The 21,090-nt window shown below is 40.5% G+C and overlaps 1 protein-coding gene across 1 annotated transcript in view; it reads right to left on the reverse strand.

The window, feature by feature from the left end:
* Positions 1-21,090, reverse strand: part of AUTS2 (activator of transcription and developmental regulator AUTS2) — a 582,970-nt gene that overhangs the window by 410,351 nt on the left and 151,529 nt on the right. Inside the window, 2 exon segments of the mRNA XM_035900525.1 lie at positions 12,099-12,134; positions 20,464-20,565. Of these exon segments, the coding sequence (XP_035756418.1) occupies positions 12,099-12,134; positions 20,464-20,565 (138 nt within the window).

The raw sequence follows: 21,090 nt of genomic DNA on the forward strand, positions 1-21,090 counted from the left end.
GTCAATTCAATAACAGTGCTCTTCAAATCCTTCCTATAAATAAATGAATGTAGGCATTTGGACACTGACGGTTTTCTAGCTAAATACAACAAAACTTCTACTGATTCAGTCAGAACAAAGTCCTTTGATCCAACAAAGTACTCTGTAAGAAAGAATATGGCAACCAGAGGGCTGCTAAGTGGCCTCTTGATATGGATTCATAATGATGTCCTTTTATTTACTGTTTCTATACCACAGGTAATTTAAGTAAGCAGTATGTACTTAGCAAACCAAAACCATAAAAAAAAAAATCTGCAAACTACTAGGAAACACTAAGCAAACAAATGCTAGGGATGAATGAGGAAGGCTGTTAAGAAACAGAGCGGGAATCACAAGGAAGGGTGTTTCTTTTCCTTCCTCAGGGTCAAGGAGTGCTTCTACCAGAGAAAATACAGTGTCATCAGGTGTCATTGCATTAATACATCAGAGACGCTCTGCTCTTGCTATCATTTGCAGGAGGTTTTGTTTTGTTTTTTTTTTTTTAACCCAACATTAAATTTGCATTAGCTTGGATGAGGAAAAAGGACGGCATATAAAGGGAGAGAGAGCTGAATTAATATTCATAAGCAACATACTGGAAGAATGCAGAAGGGGTGATTTGAGGGAGCTTGGAATGGGAAAGGAGAGACAGCTATTAGTACTAGAGACCTCCTGCGCAACACACTCTGCTCTCAAGCAACAATTGCAACGTCTCTTCCTCATCCACACTAAATATCACCCTGCTCTGAACAGCGTTTGGATTCCCCACTCCAGGGCACTCCGGGGAGGAAACTGTTTTGGCTGAAGTTTGGCAGGAGCAGGTGGCATTCACCAGCTGCAAGTAATTTTGCTCTTGTTGGCACCACAGCGGTTCTTGGACTTCTCACAGTTTGTGTTCAGTGGGGAAGGGGGAATGGGGAGGGAGCAAACAAGTCCTCGGTGGTGTTTAACAGCATCCCAGGTTTCACAGCTGCCTTTTCCAAGCTGGCAACTCTAAGCACACAGCAGAAGACACAGTGCTTTCAGAAGGTGCCTGCATGGATTTGCCAGCATGGGGTTCAGGTTTGCTTGTGCTTCCGTTCTCTGCTGTGAGAGCACATTGCCTCTGACACAGCTGCCACTTCAAGGTGGAAACAATCCTGCAAGCCAGATGTTAATATTGCGGGGGAGGCAGGAATAGAGAAGAAGAGCATGGCTTATCACCAGGTGTAAGTGATCTCTGCAGATGGACTAGCGAGCATCAGAGCCTTTCAGAGAGCCTCAAAACACATTCCTTTTCCCAGCATCCATGCTGCCAATTCTCCAACCTCTGTGTGCGCTTGTCTACAGAAACAGGGGCTGCAGTCAGAAAATTTCTGGGGCTACTGGTACTACTGTGCAAAAGCACAGTGGTACAAATACTACAGTTATTATTTTTAATGCCGTATTTCATCAAAGAAAAGAAAGTGGAATCTGGATACCATAAGTGTGGCAATGCCATTAAACTGTTCGTCTGAACTTAGTTATTTCCCTCTTCAGGAGCCATCTGAGAAATCAAAAGGTAAGCACAGCAGCAGGAGAAGAAGCAGCAGCTCTCTTCCCTTCTCCATTTCTCATCACAGCAGAGGGAACTCGAAATTGCAAGAGCATCTCTTCTAGAAGAATTTTTTAAAGTGTTTTAAAAATCTTAAATCCCACTATTTTCTTTCTACCTTTTCTATCAACTGTGTACCACAAAAAGCTTTCCATCTGGTGTCAGAAACGTTTCCTTGAAACTGCAACATATTCCTCTTGCATCCACTGACATAACCAACAGTCCAGCCCTTACTTTGAAAGGTTTATTTCATTTCCAAATGGCACAAATGTCATCATGTGCTATAGCGATGCCACTCCAAACACAAACTCCACTCTCTGAACAAGCCTCGCACACGCATTTGCACAGGGTAGAATAGCCATTTTTTCCCCTCCAAGCTCATCTTTCATCACCATCCCTGACAGACACATCCTCCTTGGCAAAGATTAACAATTTGCTAATGACCTTTTATTATAGCTGGTGTCTATTCTGCCATCTAACAACCACCTCTTTTCATCTGTTGAGGTGGAGCAAGTAGTCAATACTATTAAGAAGTTCTATCACAATAATAGCTAGAAATCTGTTTACCCAATTACTACACAAATACACAGGTAGGCACTGTCTCTACCCTGAAGAGCACTGTTATATAGGTCACTGAATAAAATTAACAGCTAAAACATTCATAATAAATACACATATAAATTACTTTCTCTTCATTCACAAGCAAGAAATTTTCACAGATTTCTCCTAGAAATTATTTCCCGTGATGCTACCCAACATGGCCAGCTCGACTGATATTATATGCCAACCTTGAGTTTGTACCAAAAGCATACTCAGGAATGTAAAGAGATTTGTTGGAAAACCCTCCAGGCTCAGCGAACGCTCGCCATCTTGCAGCAAAGCTAGACAGCAAGCTCCTCAGTAATGAAAACTGCACTGATCTGATTGCATGAGTCAAAGGACTACTCATCATGATGCAAGACGGCTTGAAACAATAGCATTTGCTAGAGCGAATGGTGGATGTGGCATCCACGTCTCTCTGTGGGAGGGAGAGTTCGGAACATCAAGTGAGATGAGATTTCAGGAGGTGAATAAGCTACTTCAGCTGAATGCACATTAACCCTCAGGTGTAGCCAAGAAGAAAACATTTGCCCTGATTTTTTTTTTTTTTTTATAAAAACAGATTTACCATTGCTAAAGGAAAAGCTGTCAAAACCCCTTCCCTCTCTAATGGTCTGAGAACAGCAATAACCTAATAATGTTTTTCTTACGGACAAAGTACCCCCAAATATTTATAACGAACCATTACAGCATGCATTGCAACTTTACAAGCCTTCATCTAATTACTTCCACTGAAACAAACACACAAATCTTCCAGCTCCATGCTGACACACACACAGACTCTCCAAGCACCAAGCCTTCAGCAACCGTCCTCTGATGGACACTTTTTTTTTCAGGAAATGACACAGTGACATAGGTAAAAGGTGATTTAGATAGACTGCTGTGTCACAAATTGTCAGGATCTGATTTAAAGACCTTGCCTTTGTCAAGAAAGACAGTTGGGTGTCTGCTTTAAAGAAGTACTGGGAATATTTTCATCAAAGGTTTGAATTGAAAAACAGTGGGAGGTAAATATCTGAGATGTTGCCAAGAAAGACTGCTATATCCGTGCAATTACCATTAACAGGGGACAGCAGTGGTTCAATGAAGTAATTCAATCTGGTGTCCTACATTTTATCAGACAGCAATTTTGAGTTCTGACATAAAAGGCTGAGAAAGAGGATTGGACTCTTTTCTGTGAAATTCAGCCTTAATTCTTGCAATCAGGAGATGTGTTCTCTGCTTCAGGTACAATCCTACTATCCCTCCAAGTGACTCAAAAGAAGAATATACTAATATTAGCCATAACACTAATCTTTCACATAGGAACAAGTCATACTTCAGGCAAGTTTTAGAACTGAGTGCCTGCAGTATTAAGGGAGCTTTTCCCCTATTTAACTAAACCAGTATTTCCTTACTTGTAGGTTTAGCAGGAAGAAAAGGATCTACTGTTTATAAGATTAAATAATATGATGTAGCCTAAATTAGTAAATATATTCTTCCAAAATTTGAGAGAGTGAGGGAGAGACAGTATTTCTTCAGGAAATGGCAAAATGAAAAGTCTATGGAAGCTCACATCAAAATAATACCATCACATGGCTTCTCCTCATCATTAATCCATCCACAAAGCATACTCCTATTTCCTTAGAGGCTTTTGCACTATCTTTCTCCAGAGTAATCCTACCAGTTAGGCAAATGAAAGTACTGGTGGTTTCCCGGGTCACCAAGTTTGCACAGCAGCTCTGCATTTCCTCTCTGCACAGCAGATCCCAATGGCACATGGCTCCCGTGCCTGACAGCAGGGTGAACTTCCACACCATCTCAGCACTCAACATTCTGGCACCTCTGGCACAGCGCCGACCCAAACAATCACCACCACAAACCCTTTTTTTGGGGAACTCACCAGAATTTACCCTTTTAAGTCCTTTCTACCTTAATGCTTTTTGTCATAACCCTTTCTTTTTGCACAAGACCATGCTATTCTATGAATTCTCAAGTTACATAATGAAGAATTCTTGCCAGGTTTTCCATTTATTTTAAATGTACATGGGAGAAAACATTCATTTTATATTTTTCAGAGTAAAATTTCATCACAAACAATAACACCGGCAGATAATTCACATCAGAAACAGTCCAGTGTTGCTCTTTCCACTTGGATTACAGAAAAACTCCACCAAGTTCAAAACTTCAGTAGCAAGAGCAACCTGGCTCTTGTTTCACACAGAACATGGTCAACCACCTTTAAGTAGGATACAAACCCAGGACTACCAATAAAACATTCTACCTGGAGATTGCATATCGCTTTTCTACTCATGGAATTAAATAGAATCTCCTCCAGAGACCTAACACTATCTTTTCCTCCAAAATATTAAACATACAATAAATACAGACATTCAGTGCTACTGAGCATTCTCTTTTAATGATATGAAACTGAGACCCTTGGAAGATGAAGGCTTTGTATATGACAGCTTAACTGCTTGCAATCAAACTAATTTGCAGTACGATGACCCGAAATGAGTTTAAAAGCACCATAGTGCATGTTTAGCAATCAGTGAAGCAATTCTTTATTATTCAGGTTCACATTTGCAAAAATGCAAGAGCTGATGAACAAAACATGAGCTATGTGTATCATGGGGCATTAGAGAACAAATTTAGACTGACAGCAAATTTTAAGTCTTTCTGCTACTTATATATACCTTATAATCTCCAGAAGAGGAAATTATGAAATTAAAAATTTGCTTATAAGTGATCATGTCTTGATTTTTCTAAATTTATTTTTGCTGGAAAAAAAATTATTAAATAAGTTCACCTGAAATACCATCAAAAATACGTACTTAGTAAGCCTCAAGGTTTTAAAACTGTAAATGATGCTATCTACCAACCACTTGCCACACCCCTCTCTTCTGCCGGTAACGAAAGTTAGAGAGACCCTTCTAACAAATACTGGAGATTTCCATATCACCCCTTCAAATACATAAAATTTCTTATTTCCTTCCTTTCTCCCTTTCTTCCTCCCTTCCTTTCTTTCTTTATGCTGTCTCCATTCATCATATTTGTTATCCTTGGGAAAAAGATGGCTCCAACAAGGTAAGTGGAGAACAATACACAGAAGCAGAAGGAAAACAGACTAACAAGCTCAAAGCATTTGGTGAGGAAACACAAGAGCACTAAATGTAACATCATGCCAGAAAAAAGCCCACCAGAACCACGTGGAAGGGCAAAACCAAGCCAAAGATATTGCACAGATAGCACAGAACTGCTCAATTCTAATGACTAAAGCAGTAGTGGGCTTGGGTAAGGAGAGTGAAGGCCTCCCAAGAAGGCCAAGAAGCACACTCCAGCTCAGCACTGCTCAGTCAGAGGCAATAACTCCTTGGGACATCGCCTCCTGAATCACCAAATGTATCTGGGGTCCATCCTGAAGAAATTAAACACTGCACTGTTCAGAGGATGAAAATGTGTGTTTCAGCAATGAGGGGGCAAACCTGGAAGACCTGAAATCTGATCCCAGTTCTGCTTAATGGGGTAAGAAACTGCTGCTGTGCCCTGCTTTCCTTGTTTAAAACTTGGACAATATGGTTTCACCCAATTCAAAGAACTGTAAGGATTAGTATTTTAAATTCAAAGCATTTTATTCAAAAAGCATGAACATGCATTAGGGCAGGGTTCTACAACATATGAGGAAATACCATTCAGAAGGGCTGCAAAAATAACTCAGATCTTCATCATCTCTGTTCAAAACTATCTGAGTAGCGACCTGTCTTGACCAAATTCTAGCCCGGGTCATTTATTTTCCTTGCCTAAACATTCCTCAAATTATTGAGTTCATAATAACGTGCTTTTCTTAATGTCTAGAAAAACAGAAAGTTTTATTCTCCAAAACCAGTTGTTTGCTCCAGCTGTTCTCACCATGATTAGTAGGATGCTGGAAATGTACATCCGCCTGGTTTTGCTGTTCTTCTTGCTTTGGTGGTCGTATTGTTATCAAACTCTTTAATGAGTCTCAGTTCTCCCTAAGAACAGCACTACAGTTTATAAATGCTAAAATTAATAGACCTGGGGTAGATTTTATTACACGTAATGTATTTAATTGGCAATGATGATGCCTCCCTTACAGCAGCTGTTACAATAAACTGCCTTTTCAATGGCTCCTGGAAAACAAAAGACAACACCTAAAAGATTTCAGATAAAGAAACACCAGCATTTCCAGGTGTCACTGCTCCACACCAAATCCGCTCCACTGAGGTCTGCAAATGCTGATAGGTAATTACGACCCACAGAGACATTTCTACTAGGGATCTTGTCCACTTTTCCTGAATCTGAATTTACTTTCAGAAGATTCATAACCTCTGTTGTCAGCTTCACTTCCACAAAGAATGGGCACACGGAGATTTTAAAGCAGAGCTAAAATGGATTTCAGCATAACCTTCACAATAATAGTTGGTAAAACTAATTACACTGAGAAAATTGGAGATCATTCATTACCCTACTAAGCAAATTAGGATTTGTTAACAATGATTTATAGTGCCAAACACAGGATAACAAGAATTGTCTTTTCAACTGTATTCACAGGGGACATGACAGTTTATTAAGTGTGGTGCCATGCAAACAGCCACTGCTGTAGTGCTTTTGTAGACCTTGTGGTATTTCAGATGGACACATACTTTTACAGAAGCAAAATACATTTAAATGTTTGGCTTCTAAAGTCAGGCACTAAAAATAACTGAGCAACTTAACCTACTTGCAAAAACAACAACTCCTTATTTACCAACATCACTGTGTACATGACAATATCCCTTCTGTAACATGAGCTGATTGCATTTCTTAAACCTCTTTCAAATGATACTTTTGATCCAATCTGTTAGTTTCTCTCCTATGGAAACTAATGGGTGCTGCTGTACTCTCCTAGAGTGGAGCCTCTAGGCTTCCATCTGAAGAGAGTCAACAACATCACAAATTTGACCACCCCAAAGAGCAAAAGCTACTTAGGATCGCTGCCATTGCAAATAGACCAGGCAATGAGGGAAGACCTACTGGTTTTAAGGGCTCTATCTGAGAATATACGCCCCAGAGAACGTGATGGTATAACTAATCCCACGTTCCTTCTGTAAGGTAACGTCTCAGGTGAAAATCAGTCCTGTTGCACAGTCAAATAGCTGGCCTTATCTAGGCCAAATACTGGTTTTCCATCATCTCTATACTAATACCACTGGTGCTCCACTTACTCTCCTTGGGATGAGTTTTTAGAGCTCTGAGTAATGTAATGCAACATTGCACAACACAGTGTCCCAGTGGCATGCTGTAACTACGCAAACATCTGCTGAACTGAACCCACTCAGGGCCAAATTGGATAGCACAACTGATTAGCTAGAGCCTTTGGGAATATGCTCACGATTTATGTTTGTCTGAGTCACCAGCCCATGTGCAAATCACATTTTTCATTCTTCTTCCTTCTTTTAAGGTGGAGCAAGAGCATTGTTTGGAAAAGAAGTGTCACAGGAGTTTCTTTCTCCCTTCCCACTCCCCAATAGTGTTTCCATCACCAGCTTATAACCGAATTCTACCCAGCTCTGAAAAACCCAGAAACGGGGGAAAAAAACCTGCTAACCAAAAATAAGCATTAAATAAAAGGACAGAGAACCCTCAGAAATTGCCACAAGGATTTGAAAAGCAGACCAAAGGAAGAAATGGAAACAAGTAGCCATAAATGGAGAAACTATACAATTGTCAAAGAACCTGACAATCTTGGGAATTGGGTTTGTCTTAAAAATAAAATAGTCATTTAGGTTTTGATTTCTGTTGGTTTGTGTTGCAAACCAATGAACCACCTGTATCCTTTAATGTGAATTTGGCTAGGTGCACACAAAGAAAACTAGCAAAAATCATTCTTTGTAGTCAGATAAGAGAAAACACTTTTAACTATTATTCAAACTGCAACCATATTCTAAAACATTCCTCTCAACCTCCTGAAATCATGGACAGCTGGACAATGTTAAAAATTCACATAACACAAATAGGCTTTCTTTTAAAGCTAAAAAGGGCAGGTTTTTTTCCCAAAATTCTATTTTCCAATTATCTGATCTGACTTCTTGATGAGATGTAATCTACCTTATGATCTATCTTTGATGAGAGACAATGACAATTTGCAATGCAAAAAATACTGAAGACAACCAGGAGATTTTCCAGGAAGTATTTGTTATGATTTCTTAGGGTGCACCAATATTAACAGCACATCCAAATCTTTTTTCACACGCACCAATCATAAACTGGGCTGACCGCATCGAAACAATACAGTCAGGCCAGTACAAAAGGCTTATAGGAGAATAAGAATGATTTTTACCTCTGTCTCTTCTTTTCCGACTATTGATTTAAAAGTATGTAAAAAGGATAAGAAAGCGTCCACAGTGACAAGGAGCGCCAAGACAGGTGAAACAGATTCCAGCAACAATGAAAACAGTCTTTCAACAAAATCTACTGAACATACTAGCACTTGTGGAAGAAGTAGAAGGTAAGTTGTTCCTCACTGAAAAAAGCTGACAGAGGTACTTAGAACTCTGCAACAACTTTGCATCACTAGCACTTAGTGGTTACCTGCACATGTCCCACTTGGCTGAAGGCACCTAATTAGAAAGTTTGTTTAATCAAAGGCAGTTCTGATCATCCCAGTTAGGTATGAGTTAGGCTGAATCACTCGATGGAGACTCCCAACCCTCTCCATTGACTTCATAGCAAAGGTGGGTTGCCAGAACAGGCAGTATGAATGCCATCCCCACAGCATGTGAATTTTTCCCTTTCCTACTGCTTTTCAAGAAGCACTAAGGTAGAAGCAACAAGAACATAAGAATCCAGCCTCCAACTTTCCAACTTTGCCATTCAGAAATGTACCTATTATAGCATAAAACTAGGTAAGATTTCAGCCTTCACTACTATTACTGGAAGTACATAATGAATTACTAGGATGGAACTATCATACAGGTATTAGAAAAATGATTTTGTATTACTGGGAAGGGTCAGGCTTATAAACGTTTCCTTAAACACTCGGTGACCTCTACAGAATAAAAGGATCCAAAGTAATTTTTGCTTTGCTGTAGCATGCACAGCATCCACAAACACTGCAGACACAGGACCCTCCCACAGCCATCAAACTCGAGTGCCTGGCAAAACCATAGTTCTTAAAGGAGATTCCAAGTCTGACAAGTATTATCTCCATTACATACATGGTAGGTAACATGGCCTAAACACACAAAGATTCCATTAATATTTAGATTTAAATAGCAAATATAAGCCCGTTAATCCATACCTCAGCGTTCCTTCAATTCTGAATAAAATCTGCTTCCATCTGTGTTTCTGCTTTCTGTAGTAGGTGTGCTTGGACAGCGGATCTATTGTTAGTCCATTTTAACTCACCTGGTTGCCTATGTTTCCTTCGGTGTGCTACAATATGTGATACTTCCTAGTCCAAAGTACAACATATATCAATCAAGAATTTCCACAGGCAAAAGTATTATTATGATCTACTAAACTAAAAATTATTGCTGTTTTATTTGAGACCAATGACCCTTGTTTTGATGTTCTGGGTTAACACTAAACACAAAAACTAAGAGTCTTTTCTAGTTAAAAGCTTTGGAAAAAAGAAGTCAATTCAAGTGCATATTCTCTTGCACTTTGATAATACAATAATTTCATTTATCAGAAACACATGCTAATTGGATCATTCTGGAGCATTTTTCTCATTGTCTAGTACCGCAAAATACATCTGGGTTTTATTTGCCCCATGTAAGTTAATAAGGGTACGGACTTTTTTAAAACAATAAGCAAGATAAAAACAATTTTCCAAAGTGAAAAGGGAGGAAAAAACCCTCCATGTTTCATCCAAGACTGCGTAAGTGTAAAAATGACTTTAGGATAGAAACTGAAGGACGTTTTCTATCTACTCAGCTATCAGTGAAGAAAGAGAAAGTTAAGGAGATCTATCACTATGACTATACATAAGAAACAGTGCAGTTAAATGTATCATGTTAACAGAACCTAATAAGGGATGTCTCCCCCACCTACACAGATCCAAATTAGTATGATTCAAAGTGCCAATACATTGGCACTAAATATGTCAAGCTTCTTCTTGTTACTAAATCCCTAACTCGGGAGAACTGGAAACTTTCAAGCTTTTTGCTGGAGCATAGGGGATGCTGACACCTTCCAGATTTCACTTTACTGGACCAACCCACAGACAGTATGGTGCAAGGGAACGGCAGATGGCTTTTCTTCTGTTACCTCTGCTTCCTAAAGATGAAGCTGAACATTGTTCTTAAACCATGCATATTCAGCTCCCGCTATAAGGAGAGCAAGGCTTATTTATATACGTTAAAGCCTTCCATCCCATATTTGTCCCATTCCAGAGCACGTCTGTATATGTTCATATGATTCGAATTTAAGAGCCCAGACAAAGAACAACAATTTTCTCTGAACTATGGAAAGACAATCAAGTTTTAGTCTTAACATAAAATAAACATTGAGCCATTTGATATTATTTTTCCCTTCATCCCCTTCCTCTTAAAAATACATATGACACAAAACAGAAGAAGTGCTGAAAAAAGGAAAACATTTTTTTCCTGTTTCACAACTTACCTTACTGATTTGGGCTTTGGTATAATTAGAAAAACTATCACAAAACTGTTTTCAATTGATAAAGCTCTTTGCAGACCTTACCACTGGCAGAAGTACGAACATTCAGTTTATGCAGAAGTCCAGTGTAAATCCAGCAGGCCATGGCATTTCTCCAGGTATTAAGCAATTTTTGCGCTTGCATTTTACACTTTACATGTGAGGTCACACATACACAGTTTAATCCCATAACTTTCTTATAAGATCACAGGCCTCTATGAAAACAGACTAAATTTCACCATGTACTAATGGAAAAAAATTACTCTCTGGGAATCTGACGAGAAAGCAACAAAGTTTTTTGATCATGTAATCAAATACTACATCGTTTTCCCCAGAGTTTGATGAAAAGATAAAGGCAAGCTTTGATTACACTATTAACTATATAGAGCAATGCTATAGAAAAAGTCTCACTGCATTTTACCCACCTGTTTTTGGACATACATAATGCTCTATTTCTCCTACAGATACTATAAAGCCAGAAAAGATGCTTGGAGGATATAGAGCAAGTTACAAGTGAAACAGGGTATGAGCAATCTAGATACAAATCTTAGAGGAAAATAAACAGTGCATTGGATTGACTGGAAAACATTTTTTACTCCCGAACTTATCTGTGCAAATAAAAGGTATATTGATGAATGTGGGAATAAACAGATAGAAAGGTATGAATATAGACTGTTAAATCAATAGGGGCATGCAAATAAATAACGAAAAACCACTGATCAATTATCAAACCAGCTGAGGCCTGATCCTCTTCTCATGACGTAGAATGTAAATCTAGCATAAATATTATTACATCTACATTTTTCAAGATCATCTGTGAGACATGGGGCTTTCAACCACCAGGTAGAAATCACCGTGTCATGTTCTCTGGACTGTGGTACACAGGAGATGAGACAAGACTGCTGTAATGGGCTCTTTAAAGTCTATGAATCAATGAGAATTGGTACAAGGGGAAATCAAGGTCCTACCATCTCAGATTAGAGAGACCATGGTTCATTTTATTTGCTATAATTGTGTAAATTAAAACTGCTGGAATTTATGTAGTAATTAATATGACACCTGGTTAGTTCAGGAAAACATTGACCACCATGTCTGAAATATTACTTACAATGCATTTGTGGAGGAAGAAAAAGGAAAAGTTAAGTTAACCTATTGGGCAGACTGAGATTGGTTATTTATGCTTGTTTCCATACAATAAGGCACTTTCGTTCCAGGAGTAATGCTATGCTGTTCAGAGGCACATGTGTTAAAGTTGAGATACACTTACAAAGTAGCCTGTTCCCAAGCTGGAAGGAGCTGAGCTCTGCAATAAAACACAAAGACAAAGTGGAAAGTCAGTGATGGTTTTTAACACGTTCCAATCCACATAGCTCATTACCGGCCCTTTCCAAGCTTTTCATCACTACATCACAGCACCAATGTGCTGCCCCTTGTCATCTGCTACTGAAACAAACACGGTGTTGCTTAATTTTTCCCTTTACATCTCTCAACGACTCTGAGATGGTAACGTGCTATTTACTGAATTCCAAGCTTCTGCGGTGGACGTAATTGCCAATTTATTTGACAGGCAGCTGGGTAATGAATTAATGATGGCATTTCGCCCTGCACTGAGACTAAACAGACACTCATCAACCAGCCTCCCTGACATGCTGACATTCAATGCCCTGGACTCCAGCTACTCAGCTTTGTGGCCACAAAGGGGCAGGCGGGAGGGGGAAAAGAAAAAAAAAAACTGTAGACTGACTTCAAAACAAAAAGCCCTGTGGGTTTGGATGACTTTTTCAGTGTATGACCTGTTTGCCAATTTATTCCCGGAAGGCCCTGGTTAGTACACACATAGTGCTTTTCTAAAATGAGACATTTTGTAAACATAATTAGTAGTCTGAAACGTAAAGAACGCGTGGGCACAGAGAAGCCGCTTCAGTCAATGTACCATTTCCTGGAGAATGCAGTCACTACAATTTCCCATTTGGATGTCCACATTGTTTGACAAACCAAGGATTTAAAAAGAAAAGAAAAAAAAAAAAAAACCAACAAATATCCACAGTGTGAAATAGGTTTCAAAACTCAAACCCATAAAAATAATTAAAATTAATATGACTACCATGGAAAATAATCAAAAGGTTTAAATCCTTAAAAAAAAAAAGCATCATGAAATTCAGTTTAAGTGGGACACAATCACAACCTCTACATTCTCAGGAATTAAGGAGATAAAGGGGTTTGTTTCATTAGTTTTTCATCTAAGCAATGGGGATTACACAGCAGGTTCTCTTAGAGGCATGGCGAGAGACCTAAACATCTCAGTCCTAATCCAGGTCACTGGCTGTTACATTAAAGGGTGAACAGTTCCCAGTGCTACAGCCCTATCACCTGAAACATTTCAAACCAGGCAAGTCCATGGGCACAGAAGCAAAACACAGAGGATAATTCTCTAGTGAGCAGTGGGTAGTCCAGATGACCAGTCTTTAACTCCTACAACTCAATTCCTGTTTCTGATCCTTAGCACAACCCCACTTTCATTTCAGTAATGACTCAGCTCAGTGATGACCAGGAACTGCGCAGGGGCCCCAACCGGCCTTGGCAAACCATTGAAAACATGCAGAGTTTGTGTCCCTGTCACCCCTTTTCTGAGACACTGTTGCAGGGAGCTGTAACAGCAAATTCTCTCAATTTCTGATCATGGAGTGCAGCACTGACATAAAATAAACCCCCACAAGGAGCTTTACCGAACTCATCACTGCAGAAATAGATTGTGCCAAGAAATTTAAAATTAAGAACAAAAATCACTGCAAATAATCGGGATATTACTGTGTGTTCACCAAAGCACTACTAAAATGAGAGGTTTAGAGAGGTTATGTACATATAGGGGAAGGCCTTCTGGTTTAAGGCATTAGAAGTTAAAGACTTAGCAAGAGGAAATCGCCTTGGTAGTCATAAGGGTAATAATCATAACAATCATAATCATTATCAGCAAACTCTGTTGGGACATCTTATATGAACAAACAAAACTGCTACGGAAATTTGGAAGGTATGTGGTTCCTGCCCCTTAATACTCTCTATCTTATATGTTGTGGCTACTGAAGGACTCGAGATCTGCAGTCTACAGATTTGGTTATCAGTGTGCTAGGGGTGCTCCACAGAAATGAATAAATTCCTAAGTCCTTCTGGCCTACTCTTGCTGCTCTGGGGCCTCAAGCTCCCCCTGACACCACCATCCACAGGGAGGCCCACCTGGTCCCAGTGACGATGTCCCTGAAAGCGCCTCTGCAGCAGCATCCCACTGTGGTGCAGAGGAATGGGCAGTGCAGATTTGAGAACATGTGGCCATGAGAGCCCTGGGCTCGGCCTGACTGCTCTGCTTTCTGCTAGGTCCCTGTGATCATGCAGTGGGGAATAACCTGGTAACCACCGCAGCCCCAGTCATCACACAGCCCGGCTACTGCTTCCAGCTAGAAAATCCCCTTCATGGGCCACACGGAATGGTTTTGTCAACCACAGCAGCCCACAGGCCACAGCTCTGCAACACCTGGTAGAAAGCGCATTTCAGCACGCTCCGGTTTACTATCTAATGCATTTCCTTCCTATTTCCTTCCTGGTAAAGCACATCACATATATCGCCTTTCACTTTACTCATTCTGCTTTCTGCTTAATGCCATTTAAATTCTTTTAATTCAAGCTAGAGATCTAACCACAAAGTACAATACATGCAATCATTATAACCGCTTTTGTTTAAGCTATGTACAGATGCCAATCGAGTCCCACTCTTCCACTCACAATTTTTAAAACTTACTTTACAGGCTGAAAGCTCCAAAGCTTGCATTCTGCATCTGTGTGTAATTTTTGTCTGCTTTTATTCCAAGTTTTGGAAGGATCAAGTATCAAAACAAAACAATAAAAAGGAAGAAAAAAGAATAAGCAAACAAAATACTTCCCACTGAGTATTTCCATTCCTTCAAAAGCAATGCTGCAATGGCTATGGGAGGACAGTCGAAACATAGCAGTCAAATGACTTTCGCTGAAAAGAAACAACTGTGCATTTTCAGGGAATTTGAGTTTGCTAGATGGAAATAGAGCCCTTCACACATTGCATGCTGCATATGGATAGTACAGTTTGCAAACTTGTGAATTGAAGTAAGAAAGACTATATTGCACATGCATGAATGACTACGTCAGCTGTGTTGTGAACTGTGTGTTGACAGAGCATATAGGCTGAAGCAAGGGCTATGCAAGAAGACAGCTTCTCACCTTTTTGGTAACTCCCAATAGCGAAAGGATCCTACTACCCAGTGCCCAGCCTTGGTACCAACTGCTGAATGTGATACTGTGTATGCAGCATCTTTACAAGCCCATGCTGAGTCGTGATCCTGCACTGGTTGGTTCTACATCTCCTATATAAATTGTGCCTATAATAGAGGTAATGGTTTCACTTTCCGAAACCCTTTGCAAAATTCGACATTAGATATACTGTTTGATATTCACACAACCACCAGCAGAAGCCTGCATCAGGTGCCCATCAGCAAAACGCAAGTCACTTGCTTAAAATTAACAGGGTTTTGGTTTTGTTATTTTCCTTCTGGTTTGTTTTTTTTCTCCCGCCTTTTTTTTTTTTTCCCCTTCCTTTCTTAAAGACAAGAACTTTTGGCCCAGAAGAAAAATGTAGTAACCCTCATGTAAGCATTAGTTTATTGTGTACCAAAGAAAATTACATCCTTGAGGTCTTGGAAGGCACAGTTATACCCATTTTGCATATATATTGTGCATTACTTGGCGAGCTGGGTGGGGAGAATGACTGTGTTGTACATATTTGTTCTGGCTATTGTTTATGCAGGTCTGACTGAATGAAGGAACAGTGGGTATCATTTCAATTTCTGATGTCAACATCAAATTACTTATTTAATTTCATGCCTGGCGAAGCATTGTATAGCTACACGCAGAATCATTTCACTTCATTTGTTATGCTGTGTTTTCTTGGCGATTGGCTTGCCTTCCAACTGACAGCTTTAATTACGACATGAATTTGATTGCACTGCCGAGGAATTAACATAATGCAACAAAGCATTTAAGCACCCAACCTTAGACACACACACATACACACCCTCGCATACACACACACACACACACACACACACAGAGAAGCAGCCACTGCAGCTGATCAGCTTCTGGCACACACACACACAAACGCATGCAGAGCTTCACTGGTGTTATTCCACTTTAGATACAGTGAAGATTACTGGGGGTGTTCTGGAGAAGGAAAAGTACTAAGGATTTCAGAGCACATAACCCAAAGACTGTTCCTCAATTTGTCTTTCTTTGGGCTGAGTACACAGGTGGCAGGAATGGGAGACAGGGAATTGAAAATATTCCATATATGAGGCCAAAACCATGAGCTGTCCCCAGGATTACACTGCTGGGGGTGTTGACACCTTTCTTCCCAAAGCAGACAGCAAGAGACCTGATGGGCAGGACACTCCAGGACTTAACTCTTCATTCCATACCTCACTGTAACCTATTGTCCAGTGCAAGGTACACAAGGCAGTAGGAGCACACAGCTACAAAGCACCAGGGAAACAAAGTGACTCACAAAAGAGTGTGTCAGCTTTGCTGAGAGCTCAGGACAAGCTCAGAACAAGACCTTTCCCGTAGGGGACAAATGGAAAGATTCCTGTCCCACTAGCTATTCACGAACTGGCACAATATTCCAGACAGAAAGATGCCAGCAGTATTTTCCCTGGCTTGCGATTCCTTGTTCAGCAAAAGCAAGCAGAGGCCAGGCAGTCCATGCTTCTGTTGTGCAGGAAGAGGAGACCACCTGTGCTGCCTTCCCAGCCGATGACCACATGTGAGAGGCTTTTACTGTTCACCCCCTCACTGAAAACCTGCAACCAACACCAGATTTATGGGCAGGGCTGAGGGTGCCCAAAGCATCGCGTCAGCCCTCTCCGTCGGTGCAGGCTTGCACTGCCACTGCATTGTCCTTACCGAAACCACGAGCAAGGTTTGCTCACAGACATCAGATTTTTAACAGGACGAGCAATGACTTTACAGCTGAGTGTGAGCTTCAGTTCTGTGGTAGATCAGGAATTTACTAATGCGCACCAAAGAAATCAGGATTTTTGGTTTATTTTTGATTAGCAAAGAGATGGCTAAACTCCTGAACACTCTGTGTGCTTACCATCCAGGTTAGGTGTAATTCACATTTTCCTCAAATAATCTCCAGGCTGCTTTGTAAAACATGGCTAAAAAGTACCCCATGTATTCCAAAGTGGGAAGACTCCATTAAAAATAAATACCTATAGAGAGGCAAGGAAAACAAGTTGACTGAGCTCCAAGCTCAGGAAAAGAGAAAGTGCTGCCATCTTGTCTCCAAGCAAAATCTCAACAAAATGAATTCTACTACTGGCAAGATTTTGATGAGATTAAATTGACTACAGCACCCTATATATAAAGGAGGAGCAGCTCTCCAATTTCTCTTTTAGGCCCCTGGAGCTACCTCTTCCCATAAAGAAAAAAACAAGTTGTCATTCCAAAAACTACTATATAGGGGAGAAAGGCAGAGAGAAATGGGTTTATGAAATTCAAACGGGGAGACGTATTAGGGCACTGTCAAATGCTTGTAATGGAGCATTTGAGCAATCGTTATCCCTAATCTAGCAGAGGTCAAGTTCTCTGCTAATTATGTTCTCTCACAGAGGGGTGTGTGTGTGTGTGTGTGTGTGTGTACATGTGTGAGAGGTGAGGACAAAGAAAGGAGTTGATGGAAATCAGTCTCACTGCATTGCATCTGACAAGAATATAGGATATTCCTCTTCCTACTATCTGAGGCTATTTCAAGCCTCATTATGAGAAAAGTCTCCTGTTTAACATGGTCTTTTCATTGAATTATCTTCTTTTCATTTTTGACCACCTCTCTCGCAAATGCTGCAAATTACCTGCTTGGATCTCATTAGCCTGGAAAGGAGTCATCCCTTGTAAACACACTTTGCATCAATCTGCATTATCCAAGGACTGTAGGTACATTTACAATATGCAGAGTTGAAAGCTATCTGACAGGAGAGGGAATGAAGCCACTGACATGTCAGTTTGCAACTGGATATTCATTATACCATCTCCCTCATTCTGCATCTGTCACTAAGCTATCACTTAGGCTCCGCATTAAAGCTCACAAAGCTAACATTTCTATTTCAACAGCTTGCTTACAACTAGGGATTTGAAAATTGATCATCCACCTAGAGTATGTGCACTTCATTCATTATACATATTTCCATGCAGTAGCCATGCTTAATTTTAGAACGCTGTTGGGCTACATCAGCGAAGATTCATTAAATTTCATGTCCAAAATTTGCTTTCTGACCTTAGGGTTAATCTGCCTGCAATATTTTATATTTCTGTTCTATCTTCTGTTGAGTACACAACTTTTTGCATATTTCTTTTGAGAAAATAGTGTTAAAATCAGAAAAGGATATTCAGAGAAACTTACTCTCTCGTGTGTAGTTTTTTCTGGACAGTAATTGGTAGGTATCATTAGATAACTCACTCCTTCAAAAGATATTATTTAAAATAATGTTACTAAGCTCTTGATGAATCTTTGTGCGTAAGAGGACAGCTCAAGGCAGGCTCACCCGTAACTGGAAGTACTGCTACCACTTTGTAAGGCCCTGCCGTTTATAAACAAGGGGTGTTTGTCTTTGGGAAAGAGAGAAACACAGAACAGCATTTACTTTTCTTAACTGAGAGAGTCTGGAAAGGCCACCACACACTCAGCCAAGATGAGAGTTATCTTGCGCACGTTTTTCAAACCTCAGCTGAACTGGCAACACCAGACCACAGAGAGACATGCCAGTATTGCAATGACTTATCAAAGCATAAAGGAACTTACTTATTAAGCCAAACATAAATTACGTATAAAGATTTTAAAATATACATTTTCATATATATTTACAAAATGTTCCTTTTGGGCAATCTGTGAATCCCTATGTCCTCTCTCGGGTGCACTAAGGAAGTTATATTTACTCCACTTTCTTTTAATTCACCATAGTGCCAAGACAAAGGGAAAGTACTGTAAAAACATCAGAGAAAAACTGTATTTGATCGGTGGAAGGGGAACCAGGACTCTGCTCTTACTGCCAGGTCTGGCACTGCAATGCTGTTTGCTGCTGGGAAGCTCAAATAAGCCTCAGAGCTCTCCACTCAGTACATTGCAAGGGAGTGACAAGGCTAAATTAAAACCATGCTTGTAAGGAGCTGTGAAATTTTTTGCTGGAAGGGACTGTGTAATTGTGAAGTTCATTGCAGTGACTTCCCAGCTGCCACAGGGCTCAGAGCAAGCTAGGATGGCAACAGTGACAGGCTGATGGTCAGCTGCCATCCGCTGCTACCTGTACTGAGCATTTACTTACTATCTCCTCTGGTTTCACTCTCCTCTTCCAAAGATATCTTACAGCGCTGCACTGAGACTGACCTCACCTGAGGGCTATGAAGGGCAGGCTCTGAAGTGTCGAACTGGAGGGAGGAATGGACCTCTAAAATAACGTGACAAAGGGATGAGGAAAGAGGGTGCTACAGATTTCACACCTTTACAGAAAAAAAAAAAATCAGGTGGCTGTTCCAGTGATATGCACAATTCAGCAAAAATTGCTAGCTGTATGCCTTCAGGCTTAAATTCGCACAACAAAATGTATCCTTTACAAAGGTATTCCTTTTAATGTCTGCTCAATTCAGTTTTATTGGACTGGCCTATAGAGGACACCATCCGGTATCTGTCATCCAAATCTACATGGACATGCAATCGATAAAATCCCCATTTCCAATATGTGGGTTAGTTAAAAGTAGGGCCAGATCATGGCTGATACAAATTGGTCTGACTGATGTAGCTATCCATGCTTTTACCACCAAAGGATCTGACCTACAAAATCCCCAATTTAGATACTCTTTTGGGACAGGGCTGTCTATTTATACTCTGTGTTGTAAAGCATGTAGCACAGAGGATCCAGAGCCATGAATAAAACACTCAAGGATTGTGATGGTACACATAATAAATAATAATCTAATTGCAGCAACAGAAAGATTTCTGTAGTCATTCATATGTCGGAATAACTCATGCGTGTCATTCAGTGAATGGCCAGCATTCTTCAATGGAGAAAAACATTCCCTGCAGAGCTGCCATCTTAGGACCGTCCACAGTAGTTTAGGTAGAGCAATAAAGGCAGAGCTTATGCTATTGTTGGCCATGTTATATCAATTCATTATATATAAATTATCTGAGCCTCTCTAGACACTCTAAAACTTTTCATAAAGACAGTACTTAGCCCAACAAAATGCATTCTTTTCCTCCCCGCCTGGGGTAAAAAGAGGCCATCTCACTTCTCAACTATGCAGAGCATTTTAACTTCATTAAATGGCCTTCAACTATTTCAAAATGAGTGTTTTCACACAGACACCATACCAAACTTCAGAGAAGTTTACTGAACTGCGGCAGGAGACCTAAGTTACCTCTTCCTCTCCCAACCCCCCAAAGGGAAGGGGATTTTAGCAACAAACCATCCCAGAGACTAAATCCTGTCATGACTTACACCCCTCAGAAAACTACACTGGGGTTAATCAGAGCAGTATTTGGCTACAGGAGTTTTACTTACGTCACTGAGTCTTTCCCGAGAGCTACTTCGATGGAAACCTTTTGATTCTCCACTGGCGCTTTCACTGTCACTGTCTCGGCAACTGTTTTGACCTGGCTTGAGCTGCAGGAAAGAGAAGAAACAAAGAGAGCAAGAGTTTAGCCTGGTTCAGGTAAGTCCCCTTGAACGCTGCTTTTCTTTTCCCCATCCCCACGTCTACACAAAGGAGTGTTTACGTGGTGCTTGCAGCACTGCCACCGGCACGGCGCAGCCTTGGTGCCAAGGCAGCATCTCAGCGAGACCACAGATGCAGGCAGCAAGGCAAGCCTGCGCACACGACAGCTTGTGTGCCGGCCGCGACCCTGCAGGGAGGAGGAGGCAACATTCATGCCCCAAGGAAATCGTAGTTTAAGACCTTCATTTTAGGAACTTTTAGATTTCTCAAGTTAGTTACTTACAATTTATCACATTGAAGCACGCACAGAATCAGTCCCCCCCTCATCACAGTGTAGGACTATTGAGGATCTAAGACCAACGGAAATCTCCCCAGGAGAAGGAGCAGCCATTGCTCCAGGGAGGCCTTTTGCTGGACTAGCCCTTAACAACATTGCCTGGTACTATAAAAAATTCTTCACTAAGCTCAATGTT

The sequence above is a fragment of the Egretta garzetta genome, unplaced genomic scaffold (genome assembly GCF_000687185.1).
Source record: "Egretta garzetta isolate BGI_Z169 unplaced genomic scaffold, ASM68718v1 scaffold108, whole genome shotgun sequence".
NCBI classification, from domain to species: domain Eukaryota; kingdom Metazoa; phylum Chordata; class Aves; order Pelecaniformes; family Ardeidae; genus Egretta; species Egretta garzetta.